The 15418-nt window shown below is 40.9% G+C and overlaps 1 protein-coding gene across 1 annotated transcript in view; it reads left to right on the top strand.

Moving 5' to 3' along the window:
- Positions 1 to 15418, top strand: part of WWC2 (WW and C2 domain containing 2) — a 306912-nt gene that overhangs the window by 261819 nt on the left and 29675 nt on the right. Inside the window, exons 17-18 of the mRNA XM_030191517.1 lie at positions 6223 to 6350; positions 13173 to 13359. Of these exons, the coding sequence (XP_030047377.1) occupies positions 6223 to 6350; positions 13173 to 13359 (315 nt within the window). The remainder of the gene's footprint in view (positions 1 to 6222; positions 6351 to 13172; positions 13360 to 15418) is intronic.

Below are 15418 nucleotides of genomic sequence, written 5' to 3'. Positions count from 1 at the left end.
AACAGGAAGTACCTCTTCATACATTTAAACCTAGGGCTGTGCCAGTGGCCCTGAAGAGAAAAGAGCACAGGGGCAACAGCAAAATATGCCCTTGTTGATGGGAAGGATTTCTATTATATTATATTCCACCATTTAGATACTGCTCAATCCAAAAGGAATCCTAGTGGTTTACAGGGTGGGGGGATCAATATAATCTGTTGAAAATTACAAAAAATGTGTAAAATATATTTTTAAAATTACAAAAATAATTACATTTATGTATTAAAATACTTAGAAAATAAGTTTTCCTAAACAAATTATAGGATGACTGACTTTGAATCTCTAAATTTTCTTGCAATACAGAAAAGCAGACTATTTAAAATACTCTTAAAATGGACTAATTTAACCGATAGCCTAATTTCATTATAGTTTTAAAACATATGACTCCCTAAATATAGGGTAGTAAATAATTTCCGTGAGGAATGCTGAGCTAGATCCGATCAGTATTTTGTGAACCAGACGAGCAACCTTGAACGTGGTACGACCCTGCAGTGGTGCAGCCCTTTCTACCCAATTTATTTGCACTTTCAAAGTTAAGTTTGAGTCTAGAATAATGTCTATTACTTTTAGAAGTATCTACTTTTAATAAATTGCCAGAATCTAGTACAATACTAGATAGAAATCAGAAGTGTGCAATACTATTTATTTATGTATTTATTTAATTAGTTATTGGGATTTATTAACCACATTTATGAAGAGATTCACTCAAAGTGGTGTACAGCAGGGGCAGTGTAACATTAAACTTACAATTTTGTTAACAGCGTAACAGTAAAATAACCAAGAATAAACATTTTCCAGCGGTAATCAGTTGGCGTTGGCATATGCTGTATGGTTACCGAGTGGGTAGCGCATCAGCCCTTACCATAAGTGGGTTGCAGTAAGAGCTCAGGCCGTAAATAGGTACACACTAGTTTTAGTTTCAGTGCATGCTCATGAAAAAAAGCCCTTTTTCCCAGCTGCGGTAAAAAATGGCCCAGTGCACATCCAAAATATGCACCCACACTACTGCAGGCCACTTTTTACCGTGACTTAGTAAAAGGACCCCCCCCCCCCCCCCCCCAATTTGTTACTTGCCTCAATCTAAAAGGTAAGTCATTCCAAAGAGTGGGTCCAGCCGCACAGATAGATGTTTTAAATTCTTCTAACCTTAGCTGTCAAAATTACTACTACTTATCATTTCTATAGCGCTACTAGACGTACGCAGCGCTGTACACTTGAACATGAAGAAACAGTCCCTGCTCGACAGAGCTTACAATCTATTTAGAACAGACAAACAAGACAAATAAGAGATAAGGGAATATTAAAGTGATAATGATAAAGTAAGGGTTCTGAACAAGTGATAAGGGTTAGGAGTTAAAAGCAGCATCAGAAATGCGGGCTTTTAGCTTAGATTTGAAGACGGCCAGAGATGGAGCTTGACGTACCGGCTCAGGAAGTCTATTCTAGGTATACGGTGCAGCAAGATAGAGAAGGGTGCAGATAAGAGAGATTTACCCAGTGAACGGAGTTCCCGGGGAGGAGTGTAGGGAGAGATGAGAGTGGAGAGGTACTGAGGAGCTGCAGAGTGAATGCACTTATAAGTCAATAAGAGGTATTACCCCACAGGTATTAACCCAGCCCTGAGTCCCACAGTCCAAATCCTTTCTTCCCCGAGTTCATCAAGTCCACTAATCCTGTAGGACTCTCCAACAGTAACTTATCCATTGACCATAATGATCTTTAAGGACAATAAATTCTTAAAGTTAAGGAGACAGGCAAAGGTACAGTATCATTCAAGGCACAATGTTCAAGAGATAATACCTTAAACTGAGTACTCCAAAAACCCGGTAGCCAGTGGAGCTGTAAAAGTAAAGGGGAAATGTGATCTGCATGAGATGCTTCCATTAGTAAACGAAATGCAGAATTCTATTATATTTTTCTGTTAAGAACATAAAAATAGTCATACTGGGTCAGACCAATGGTCCATCTAGCCCAGTATCCTGCTTCCAGCAGTGGCCAATCCAGGTCACAAGTATGTGGCAGAAACACAGGGGGCCTGTTACAAATGTGCACTAGTGTTTTTAGCACGTGCCAATGATTAGGACACGCTAAACGCTAGAGAAACCCATAGGAATATATGGGTGTCTCTAGCGTTTGGTGTATCCTAATTAGCGTGCGCTAAAAACGCTAGCATGCCTTAGTAAACGGTCTTCCCTAATTAGTAGCACCATTCCATGTTACCAGTCCTACTGCAAGCAATGGCTTCCCCCATGACCAGCTCAATAACAGACTAACCGCCATTACCACATCCTCCAGCAACGAGTTACAGAGCTTTACTGCTCTTTGAGTGAAAAGATATTTCTCCTATTTGTTTTAAAAGTATTTCCATGCAATTTCATTGAATGTCACCTGGTCTTTGTACTTTTTGAATGAGTGAAAAATCGATTCACCTCCACCTAGCATCCTGTTTGCTTTTTTGGCCGCCGCTGCACACTGGGCAGAAGATTTCAACGAATTGTCTACAATGACATCTAGATCTTTTTCTTGAGTGCTGACTACTATAGTGGACCCTAGCATCAGATAACTATGATTTGGATTATTCTTCCCCATGTGCATCACATTAAATTTCATCTGCCATTTGGATGCCCAGTCCTCCAGTTACCTAAAGTCTTCCTGCAATTCTTCACAATCCGCATGCCCAGAGGTTGTACTTAAGGCACTACATAAGTATTATATGAGTATATACACTGGATATTCTTAAAGTCAGTTTCTTATATATGAATATAAGTAAAAATCAGAAACTCCAATTTTAACTCAAAATTTAAATATACAAACAATGAATAGATTAAAACATTTTTTATATAATATGTGCTCAGTTTTAGGTGTATACACTTAAACTCAGGAACTGAGATGTTATAACACCTTTCCATACATCATAGGCGAAGACCAATTTGGAGAAGTTTTCCTTCTGAAGTTGCTGTATCTTGAGTTCCCCTGAAGACGCCATTTGACTGGCGAAACATGGCCCATGTAGGAAACTTGGGAAGTTGTGTTGTTTTGAATGAAGAAGTTTTGCACTATATATAAAAAAAGTTATACACTAACCAGGAATCTGTATGAAGCGACTTGTACACACCATTGACTGCATTAAACCCACTGATTAAGCTAAGTAACAGTGCTACATAATCTGTATTAACAAAAAAGTTCTTTTTGGTTTACTTTGAAGATTTGATTGAGTTATAACTTATCAGGAGGAGGCAGGGTGTGCTATGATGTATGGAAAGGTGCTATAACATCTCAGTTTCTGAGTTTAAGTGTATACACCTAAAACTGAGCACATATTATATAAAAAATGTTTTAATCTATTCATTGTTTGTATATTTAAATTTTGAGTTAAAATTGGAGTTTCTGATTTTTACTTATACTACATAAGTATTGCCATACTGGGACAGACCGAAGGTCCATCAAGCCCATCATCCTGTTTCCAACAGTGGCCAATCCAGGTCACAAGTACCTGGGAAGATCCCAAAACAGTACAGTAGAGGGTTGTGTGACTTGCCCAAGATAACAATCATGCATATTTTCAAAGCACTTAGCCTTCCAAAGTTCCATAGAAACCTATGGAACTTTGGAAGGCTAAGTGCTTTGAAAATAGGGCTCAAAGTGTACCAGTGAGATTGGAACTTTGGCTTCCCTGGTTCTCAGCCCATTGCTCTAAACACGAGACTACTACTCTGTTCACAGAAGGCTATATGAATTTAATCTGGTGTATACAAACAAGGCATACAGAGAAAAAAAAACCCAATAGAAATAAAAGAGGAATTAGACAAGGTACAAAGAAGGGGACCAAAGTAATTAAGGGGATGAAACTCCTTTCATATGAGGAAAGGCTTCAGTGATTAAGGCTCTTCAGCTTGGAGAAGCAACGGCTGAGGGGAGATTTGATACAGGTTTAGAAAATCAGGGATGGAGTAGAATGGGTAAATTTGAATCAATTGTTTACTGTTTCAAAAAATACAAAGATTAGGAAACACTCCATGAAGTTAATTGGTAATATTTTTAAAACAAATAGTAGAAAATATTTTTTCACTCAATGAATACTTAGCTATGGAACTCATTGCCAGAGGACATGGTTAAAGCAGTTAGTATATTACTACTACTATTTAAGATTTCTAAAGCGCTACTAGGGTTACGCAACACTGTACAATTTAACATAGAAGGACAGTCCCTGCTCAAAGAGCTTACAATTTAAAGGACAAATGTACAGTCAGTCAAGTAGGGGCAGTCAAATTGGGGCAGTCTAGATGTCCTGAAAGGTATAAAGGTTAGGTGCCGAAAGCAACATTGAAGAGGTGGGCTTTGAGCAAGGATTTGAAGATGGGTAGGGAGGGGGCTTGGCGTAAGGGCTCAGGAAGTTTAGGGCAGTATATCTGGGTTTTAAAAGCATAGCATGTTTGGACAAGTTCCTGGAGGAAAAGTCCATAAAGGTAGAAATAGGGAAAGCCACTACTTATCCCTGAGATCGGAAGCATAGAAATTTGCAACTTTTGGGGATTCTACCAGGTGCTTGTGACGTGGATTGGTATCTCTGGAAGCAGGATACTGGGCTAGATGAACAATCAGTCTGACACAGTAGGGCTTGATAGTTTTTAAAGAAATTAATTACTGCATATAAATAAGTGAGCCCAATTCAGTGAATTCATGATTAGAAAATTTTAGTTCAGTCCTTCTGGTTAGAGACTTGCATATTGAACATTTTTTTTTTAATAGTGAACCATAAGTTCTCTGAAAAGGCAAAATCCTTTTACTGGCACATTTCCTCTCAGTTTGTATATGCCAGCTGAAATCAATGGGCTGATTTACTTTTCTGTGTCCCTATAGCACTTGAGAAGCAGATAATGTTCTTCAGGCTTCTTATATAAAATAACCTCCTGGATTACCCTAATTCCCAGAACTGGACCTCATTTCTGGGATTTGTGGGGAAAAGCAGTTAATGTAGTTTATTTATTTAGATTTTGCTCACACCTTTTTCAGTAGTAGCTCAAGGTGAGTTACATTCAGGTACTTTGGATATTTCTCTGTCCCAGGAGGGCTCGCAATCTAAGTTTGTACCTGAGGCAATGGAGGGTTAAGTGACTTGCTCAGGATCACAAGGAGCAGCAGTGGGATTTGAACCAGCTACCTCTGGATTGCAAGAACGGTGCTCTAACCACTAGGCCACTCCTCCACAAAGTTGGGTTAAAAAAAAAGATTTGGACAAATTTGTAAAGAAAATGTCCATAAACCTTTATTAAGGTAGACCTTGGGAAAGCCACTGCTTATCCCTTGGGGTAGATAGCATGGAATCTTGCTACTTTTTGGGATCCTGCCAGGTACTTTTGATCTGGATTGGCCACTGTTGGAAACAGGATTCTGGGTTAGAGGGACATTTAGTCTGACCCACTATGGCAGTTCTTATGTTCTAATGTAACTGTCATGAGTAGAGCAAAGGGAAGCCATTTTGGAGGATGACACTGGTGGGGCAGGGGACAACTGGGGATCCCCTATGAGACCCAGGGGCTCCTAATGTAAGGATGCTTGGAAAAAGGACCAATAATGAGGATGGAGTCTGTTTCACATTTTTAGGTAGAAGATTAGTTTGATAGTTGAAGGGTGGGATTTACAGACTTAAACTGTAATCCCAGGGAGACCTTTTCACCTAAGGTGATTTTTAATTTGTCGAATCATTTTTTATGCCAAAGTGACTTCTCATTGGGAACTTCAGGCTTTCCTGTAAAGAAGGAAGAAGGTCAGGAGTATATGGACATTACTGTCACTAGTTTACACGCTAAACTGTGATACTCAATTACCGTAGTTTGGTGAATATCACGGATATTAAAACCATGGGCCCTGTTTACTAAGGTGCAGTAGCATTTTTAGCGTGCGCTAAAATTAATTAGTGCGCGCTAAACACTAGAGATGCCCATATATTCCAGTGGGTGTCTCTAGCATTAGCGCACGCTAAAAATGCTAGAGCACCTATATCACAGCTTAGTAAACAGGGCTCTATGCTTTTTAATGCAATTTGGTAAATACACCTCTGTGTCTCAAACTGTTCCCTGTGGCTTGTTCAGTGTTTTTTTATAGGAAGAGGTGCTATCAATCTTAGAATGCTTTGGGAAGGGTGCTGTGCTGTCAACCTAGTCACTGCTTTGCGCTTTACAGGATGCTGTGTCAGCGCTGCTGGAAAGGACTTCGGCAGAACTGGAAGCAGTTGAACAAGAGCTTGCTCAGGAAGAAGAGGAGGATGAGGAAGACGATGAAGAGCATGAGCACAGAGGTTCTAGAGAATGGTACATACTGTCTTCCTTTTAGGCACATTTCACTCTTGCAGTGGTGGCTGTTGGAGAGGGTCAGTCTGTCTTTGTGTGTCCAGCTGTATGCATATGGTATGCATGCTCTCCACCACTGGCATTCAGCTGCTTTGCTCCAAAATGTGTAGCAGCATATCTCACCTTTCACCAAAAATACCCTAAACTTGGCTATTAAGTCAGTCCTTCCCCTAAACTCCTTACCAGAGACTCTTCCCTGTCTTCCCCAACTCTTTGACTATAGGTCCTTTCTTCCAGGTTTTGCTTTACTACTACTACTACTACTACTACTAACATTTATATAGCGCTACCAGACGCACGCAGCGCTGAACATTTGACATAGAGAGACAGTCCCTGCTCAAAGAGCTTACAATCTAGGTAAAACAGGCAGACAAGACATTACGGACAAGGGAATTACAGAGTAAAGAGGAACAGGGGAGGAGGAGGGCAATGAGTAGCGACTAGGAGCCAAAGGCAGCAGTGAAAAGGTGAGCTTTCAGCATAGATGTAAAAACAGGTAGAGATGGAGCTAGATCTATGGGCTCGGGATGACGGTTCCAGGCATAAGGTGCAGCAAGATAAAAGGAACGAAGTCTGGAGTTAGCGGTGGAGGAGAAGGGGGACGACAAGAGAGACTTGCTCAGAGAGCGGAGTTCATGGGGAGGAATGTAGGGAGAAATGAGAGAGGAGAGGTAATGAGTGGATGCATTTAAAGGTCAGTAAGATAAGTTTGAATTGTATACGGAAGCGGACAGGGAGCCAGTGAAGAGACTTGAGAAGTGGGCTAGTGTGGGCATAACGATTCTGGCAGAAAATAAGTCGAGCTGCAGAATTCTGGACAGATTGGAGAGGAGAAAGATGATTGAGCGGAAGACCAGTGAGAAGTAAATTGCAATAGTCCAAGCGAGAAGTAACAAGGGTGTGAATAAGGGTTTTGGTGGCGTGTTCAGAAAGGAAGGGGTGAATTTTGCTAATGTTGAAGATAAAGAAGCGACAAGTTTTGACGATTTGTTGAATATGAGCAGAGAAGGAGAGAGAAGAGTCGAAGATGACTCCAAGGTTACGAGCCGAGGAGACATGGAGGATATGAGAGCCATTAACAGAGATAGAGAATGGGGGAAGAGGGGAGGAGGGTTTAGGGGGGAAAATGAGAAGTTCAGTTTTAGCCATGTTTAATTTGAGATGGCGTTGAGACATCCAGGCAGCAATGTCAGACAAGCAGGCAGAGATTTTGTCTTGAATTAAGGTTGAGATTTCAGGGGTGGAGATGTAGATCTGAGAGCGTAAAGATGGTAATGAAAACCATGGGATGAGATCAGGGCACCAAGGGAAGAGGTATAGATGGAGAAAAGGAGTGGTCCAAGGACAGAACCCTGAGGCACACCTACTGAAAGCGGGAGGGAAGTAGAAGAAGATCCACCAGAGTGAACACTGAAAGTATGGAGTGAGAGGTAGGAAGAGAACCAGGAAATAACAGGGCCCTGGAATTCAAGCGAGGACAGCGTATCAAGGAGTAATGTGTGGTCAACGGTGTTGAAAGCAGCAGCTTTACTTCTTGATTGTTTCTTCCTTGGTGGTGCTCAATGTTCTTGCACTCTCCTATGTTTTTAACTTAGTACTTACATATGGATAAAAAATATATTGTAGTCAATATATTCATTTTTATATACTCCATCCTTTATCTTACCTTTTAATGGGGGAATTCTATAAAGAAGGTACCAAAATTTAGGCACTCAATAAATATGGAAATAGACAGAATACTGACATATACATGTGTATGTGTGCACATTTATGCATAAATCAGTGTATTTTTTCTAGCGAAAAAGGTGCCGGTACTCAAATGCCAGGCCACCCTTCAGAGGTGGGGTGATCACTGAGGGATCCACCCTACAATAGCCAGGTCCCCTGCAACTAGTCACAGAATCTATGACAAGGCAGAATTGTTGTGTAGAGCCTGAGCTCTTTCATTAAAACTTGGGGACCATGGGTCAATTTTAGCAGACAATGGAAAAGGTGCCGGTACTCAGCATCCCCAAGTACCCCCTCAAAAAAAGCCCTGGCATAAATGCTAGTAATTGGGCTCTGCAGAACTTTGTAACTACATGCATATCTTCAATAGTAAAGGGTCATGGATCTGATATGCTGCCTTTCTTTGGGTACAACCAGAGTGGTTTACATATACTACTACTATTAATCATTTCTATAGTGCTACTAGATGTACGCAGCACTGTACACTGGATGTGAAGAGACAGTCCCTGTCCAACAGAGCTCATGGCTCATCAAACTAATTGTACTGAGCAACTTCAATTATTATTGCCCCCATTTTTTTAAAAAGATGTTTCTGTATATTGCTTTGAGGCATATTTTCAAAGCACTTTGGGAGGCTAAGTTCCATAGGTTTCTATGGAACTTTGGGAGGCTAAGTGCTTTGAAAATGAGCCTCTTTGTAAACCTTGGCATGGGTGGTAAGCAATGTTTTATATTTTTGTGCACATTTTTAGTTTTTATACTGTTTCTATGTATTTTTATATGCCACATTTTCCTACGGAAAGGTACAAGGCAGATTACATTAAAGGAGAGATATGTTGAGCACAAGAATGATGCACAGATACATGGTATATTGAGGGCAATATATAAAGGGGTGCCTATATTTAAGTGTTCAGAGGATGCTTATCCTATAAAGGAAATAGGTGCCTACTTTTCTTTACTGAATACTAGTGTAACAGGGTTATATATGCACATAAGCAGTTAGGTGCAGGCACTTAAGCCAGCCATAGAGCTGGTGTAAATGTTCACCCCAAGATTCCAGAGATATGCACATAGGACCAGATTCTATATGTAACATGGGGTTAGGGATACTTGTGCTGGCGAACATTCCGCCGGTCAGCAATGCAGCTTGGAAGTTTGAGAAGGGTTTGGAACCCCAAGCTAAAGCCAGTTTCCTAGGTGACCAAGTGAGTGGGCAGTTAGCAGAGTTGGTTAGGCAGCTGGAGTGAGTGGGTGTGCTGAGCAGGGTGTGAGAGAGATAAGGAGAGATTTGAGGTAAAGGAAGATTTGAAGAGAGGGTTTGAGTGATAAAGAATGTACTGTTGTGAGTATGATAGTATATGGATTGGTGAGATGAGTTTTATTTAAAGTTTAGCTAACTTTGAAGTTCTGGTATAGGAGGAGAAGGATAGATAGGCAAAAAGGTTTGGAATATTAAGGGGAGGTATTATCTAAGGCAATGCCATAGGAGGGGTGTTAATCTTACGGGTTTAAACTCATTTTTTTTTTTTTAAGAAAAAGAACCTGTAGGCTGAGAGAGCTTACATAGTGGGAAATAGAGTGGAATGTGAGGGTTTGGTGCAGAGAACGGAATGCTGTGAGGATGTGCAGTGAGTGAGAGTAAGCCAGCCACTCTGTACAGTATAGGGACAGTAATTAACAAGCATAGGCCTGGAAGAGGAGGGGATTTCTTTTAATTTTATTTGATATAGTTTCTGGCCACAGTCTGTTAAGAATGTCATCCAGAATAGGGTTTCTGCTGCAACAATAGGCAGTCAGGGTTTTGCCTACCATTACTTTAATTAAGAGAGAGGTTTAGAGAGAAGAATTACAGAGGATCAATGGCATTCGACTGACGTCAAGGGCCCCACCACAAGAAAGTGAATCGTTCATCTTGGAAAGAGGAAAAGAATTCGCCACAGCTAAGTGACTGTGTGGGACACGGGGACACTTGGGATGGGGAGAGATAATAGGGAATAAAGGAAAAAGAAAATACTTACCTTTCTGCTCCTGGATAGCGGGTGGTGTTGAGGTTAAACCTGAAAGAAAAAAAGAACAACACAAAGAATCAAATTCTTGGGGTTAATAATTGAAGACAAAGTACAAACATGTTATGCTGGGTTGAATAAAATTGAGAAGTGAGGTATCATACTTATCTGAAAGTGATACTGTTGAAGGGATGAGATTCCTGTAAAACGAAAGGGATAGAAGTTATTCCCAAAGTGCATTTCTAAAAGGAAACATATTCATTAATAGTGAATTCTGTTACATGAAAATTACCATTGTTTTGCATCTTACCAACATAAAGTGTTTCAAATAAAGCCCGTTACTATGTTAAAGAAGAACTGAAGTGTTGTGTTGATCAAGGTAAATTTGGGAAAGAATTCCAAAATTAGTTTATTTTTCCTCTCCCATTCTTTGAGAATGGGAGACGTGGTTAGTGTCTCTGCATCACTCCCGGTGTTCTGCAGTGTAATTTCAGAACCTGGCCCGACTACAACCATCCGGTTCTGGGAGATACACAGATTCCATCAGGAACACCGGGGGTGCATGTTAGATATATATGGCATATAAAAACTCCACGCCTAAGCGTATTCTATAGGGGGTGTCTATATTTAGACGCAGTATATAGAATACACTTAGTTGATATCCTAGTGCCTAAAACTACATGCCTCCATTTACACCAGTGAAAGTATGGCGTAAATCCCTGCGTGTACATTTACGCATACTGGGCCATATTCTAGAACTATGACTTAAAATGTTGTAATGCTTATGTAACACCCATAACCACGCCCCTTTTGAACAGCATTCATTAGAATTTAGGCACAGTTCATTACAGAATACGCTTAACGACTTGTGTATGTAAGTTCTAATTATTGCCAATTAGTGCTCATTATTGCTTTTTAGGTGCTGTTATCGATTAAGTTACGCACTTTGTTATGGAATATGCTTAGATTTCAGTGCGGAACACTAGGCGCACTATATAGAATACTAGACGTTAAGCCCGTAAAAACGGGCGAGTATTGCAGCCCTCCTTTCTCCCCTGGCCTCACCCCATCCACCGATTTCCCCCCCCCCCCCCCATATCCAGCGACCCTCCTCTTTCCCTTGGCCTCCCCTCCTCCCCCCATGTCCAGCAACCCTCCTCTGTGCCCTGCTCTCCCCCTGCCCTCCCCCCATGTCCAGCAACCCTCATCGCCGCCGCTCCCTTCCCCCTCTGTGCCGGGCCCCCTGCACTGACCTGACAGCGCCTCTCACCTCCGTGTGAAAGCGCTACAGGCAGCAGCAGATCGCTCTGCTGCTGTCTGCAGCGGTTCCACACAGAGGTGAGAGACGCTGCAGGTCAGTGCAGGGGACACAATATGGAGGGGGTCGGGAGTGGCGGTGGGGATGGGGGGGGAGGGTGGAGGTTGTTTTGTGCGATGGTCCTTTCCAGGCGGCGGCGGCCGACAATTCGACTCCATTTCCCTCTCTGTTCCGCCCTCTGACGTCATGACGTCTTGACGCAAGGGCAGGACAGAGAGGGAAGTCTGTACTGCGCATTTGCAAGTGAGTACGGTCACTTGCCGTTTATATGTTTGATAGGGGACAATTTATAGTATTTTATAGGATATATGCATGAGTGTGAGACCGGCCTTTGCTCCACCCATACTCCAGCTATGGATATGCCCATCTGCAGAGTAAATGGACAAATCTTCAAGGACCAGATCAATCGATTAAATTATCAGGTGGTCAGAAAAATTCAGCATAACCTTATACTCTTTAGAAAAAGTAGAGATAACTAGTGGTTTAGGATGTATTTCATATAGAAAATCATATTGGGCCCTATTTTCAAAGCTAATTATCTGGTAACAGGATCTAGCACCCGGATAAGTGCCCCTGACAAGGGCCATCCCTGATTTTCAGTGGCATTATCTGGATAATGCTGCTGGAAATCTCTGCAGAGTGCCCTTGTGTCATCCAGACAGCAGCGGGGGGTGATCCATGGATGGAGCAAAAGTGATCCCCTGAGTTATTAAATTACTACTACTACTACTTATCATTTCTAAAGCGCTACTAGACGTACGCAGTGCTGTACACTTGAACATGAAGAGACAGTCCCTGCTCGACAGAGCTTATAATCTAATTAGGACAGACAGAACAAACAAGAGATAAGGGAATATTAAAGTGAGGATGATAAAATAAGCGATCTGAATAAAGTGAATAAGGGTTAGGAGTTAAAAGCAGCATCAAAAAGGTGGCTTTTAGCTTAGATTTGAAGACGGCCAGAGATGGAGCTTGACGTACCGGCTCAGGAAGTCTATTCCAGGCATATGGTGCAGCAAGATAAAAGGAACGGAGTATGGAGTTAGCAGTGGAGGAGAAGGATGCAGATAAGAGAGATTTACCCAGTGAACGGAGTTCCCGGGGAGGAATGTAGGGAGAGATGAGAGTGGAGAGGTACTGAGGAGCTGCAGAGTGAATGCACTTATAGGTCAATAAGAGGAGTTTGAACAGCAGTGATATTCAGTCTGCTAACTGGTTAGCAATCTGGATAAAGTTAGGACAAGAAAATTCGGTTAGCTCTCTGGATACTGGACTAAATAGTGCTGCTCTCCAGATTGCATCAGCGGTTACTGCAGATTCTGACTATTCAGCAGTGGCCATTATTCAGAGAATGGCGCTGAATCTGCATTTATTTCAGCTGTGGAGGCTGACATCTATAAAAAAAAAATGTGGACCACCTCAGCTAAATATTGACCCAAATACTTCATTTTTATGAAATGCATCCAAATATAAGATCCTCTGATAATGTGACCCTGATCAATTTATGATTGCAATAATGGGATTCTCGAGCCAAACCTAGCAATATTTCCTGTATAATTGAGCTATTTTATTTTTGCTTTGAGTAAATAATTTCTATGTGGAAGTGATGCGGAATAATCTGGGTGGCAATATTGTACTATTTATAACGATAAGGGGGTAGGGTGATTATTCCATTGTCTTTACTTGCAGGGTACTGACCTTTCTGGAACATCCTCTTTGGTTTCTTTACAGGGTAGGAATGCTAATAGAAATGCCTCCTGACATGGTGGGTGAAGAAGAGAATGGTATTAAAACAGTAGATGCAGAATATATAGACCAGCTAAACTCATACACTGAAGCAGATACAAGCAAGAGTGGTGAAGAAACCAGCCATGTTGACAATGCTGCCTTCTCAGTGACAACATTAGTACCAATGCTGGTAAGTATTTTAGCATGAATTTGTGAGGAGCGTGAAGGAGCTATCTTTAGCTTATCCTTTACAGGTTGTGGATGTCACTCTGAGTAGCTTGTGTGACATTTACACATGTAAGCAGCAGGTTTACAGATGTAAATGGCTCAACATGTTTAGTGATTTAAAAAATGCTACTTACATATGTATGTGAAGAAACTGTGTGTGTTTTAAGCATGTAAAATGTATTGGATATTTTCCTGCATTGTTCTGAAGTGTATTTCTCCTGTTTGACCAGCAGATGGTGCGTGTTTATGCTTAAAGCTGTTACAGAGGACTGACTTGTCTTTCTTTATTTGGCACACAGATACTAGGAAGAGTCTGTATTGATGTAACCAGTTTTTATTTGAAATTTGACTGTTCTGGGCTCTGATTGGCCTGGAGTTTGAAATTACCCAGTAGTGCTGACTGTTGTTTTAGTCTTAGCTTGGAAGAAGAGGGAGACATATCTCTATGCTAAGGCTCTGTGAACAATTATATGTCCTGACCTTCCCAGGTACTGTTTAGCCAATATGCAAATGTTTAGTTAGTGTTATAATTGATCCATATTTTAGTTACCTGTTATTGTATGCTTATTGCACATTTTTTTTGTTCATTTCTCCAGTGTGAGAATAAACACATTTGTTTGTTTGTTCTGCCTGCCTGGACTGATAAAGAATCCTGGTGGTTTGTGTGTTGGGTCTGTGAGTGCTTTCTGGGAACTGTGGGACCACTGGGAGTGTGTCTCCAGTAACCTAGAAATCACTGGGGATAATTTGAAAACGGGAGACTCGCCCAGAGGCAGTTGTGACCCAGTCAGTGGTAGGAGGTTGCTAGTGTAGAGCACAAGCAGCAGGGGTAACCCCAGGCGGGTGGTTAGGCGTTTTGTGACAGTGTACATCTGTAGTTTGCATGGTTTTCCAAGGGGCATGTTCTGGGCATGGTTTGAGCAAGCCTGGAAGGTCTGGGTGTATTTCCTATTTTACAATAGAATTACATGTCTACTGCAGAAAATCTAGATGTTGGCATTTATGTCTGCTCTGAGGCATGTACAAGTATCAGCTAAGACATCAAAGAGGGGATAATAGCTGTTTGGGATTGAAAACCACCTCAAAATTGCAAAAACTAGAGTTTTGTAGTTTTTGTCCTTAATTGGCTTCCAGTTTTGTTAAACCTGTCATTTAGGTGAGAAGTTATCAAAGTAGGCTACTGTTAAGGTGGGCTATTTTACCACAACTTTTAGCACAGATCCTATTTTATGCAATGAGACATAGTTATTAATAATCTGCTTATCTTCTGCCCTTATTTGTGTAAATTCCAGAACTTTCATATATAGATTGCAAACTTGCCACTTAACCCTGTAGGTACTGATACTTGCATGTTCAAAACCATGACTGATGTCACTCTCTTTCTTTTAATTAGTGGTCAGTAGGGCTAATAGAGGACATTTTTGTGACAGCCTTGGATCTGTGATGGGCTTTTAAGTCCTTGCGATGCCCTGTGCCTACATCTTTCTGTGTTATGTTGGCTTCATATCAGCCTTCACATACATTCTGTTCCTCCCAGGAAGCCTTCCTTGCTAATTCTTTCTTTCAAGTGTCTACACATTAGGAGGGGGGGGGGGGTCATTATTAGCTCTTCTCTCTGGAATACTCTTCCATTAAACTTGCGCATTGAATCACTTTTGTTGGCATTTGGAAAACAGCTTAAGACAATGATATTTTGAGATGACTGATTATTATCTATTTCCATATATGTGCACTGCTGTTTTAATTTTGTTGTCAAGTGTGTTATTTGTTTTTGTTTGTTTTATGTCATGTTTTATTATTTCAAATCTGTCAATTTTTATTGTGTAGGACTTTTGATTGAAGAAGTTATAAATACATAACTAATCTAAAATTAATAATATATAGCTAAGGTGTGCTTAATACTATACAGTGTTTCTTCCATCTATATCAGACATTATTTTGACCATGTAGTTTAACATGATGTCAAAGCTTAAATGTTGAGAACATGATTTTTATTTGCTTATAAATTATGTTTGTGCCCT

Source organism: Microcaecilia unicolor, chromosome 2, assembly GCF_901765095.1.
Source record: "Microcaecilia unicolor chromosome 2, aMicUni1.1, whole genome shotgun sequence".
In the NCBI taxonomy this organism is placed as follows: domain Eukaryota; kingdom Metazoa; phylum Chordata; class Amphibia; order Gymnophiona; family Siphonopidae; genus Microcaecilia; species Microcaecilia unicolor.
Note: the sequence above shows the minus strand (reverse complement) of the source record. Positions and strands in the feature narration are given on the sequence as shown.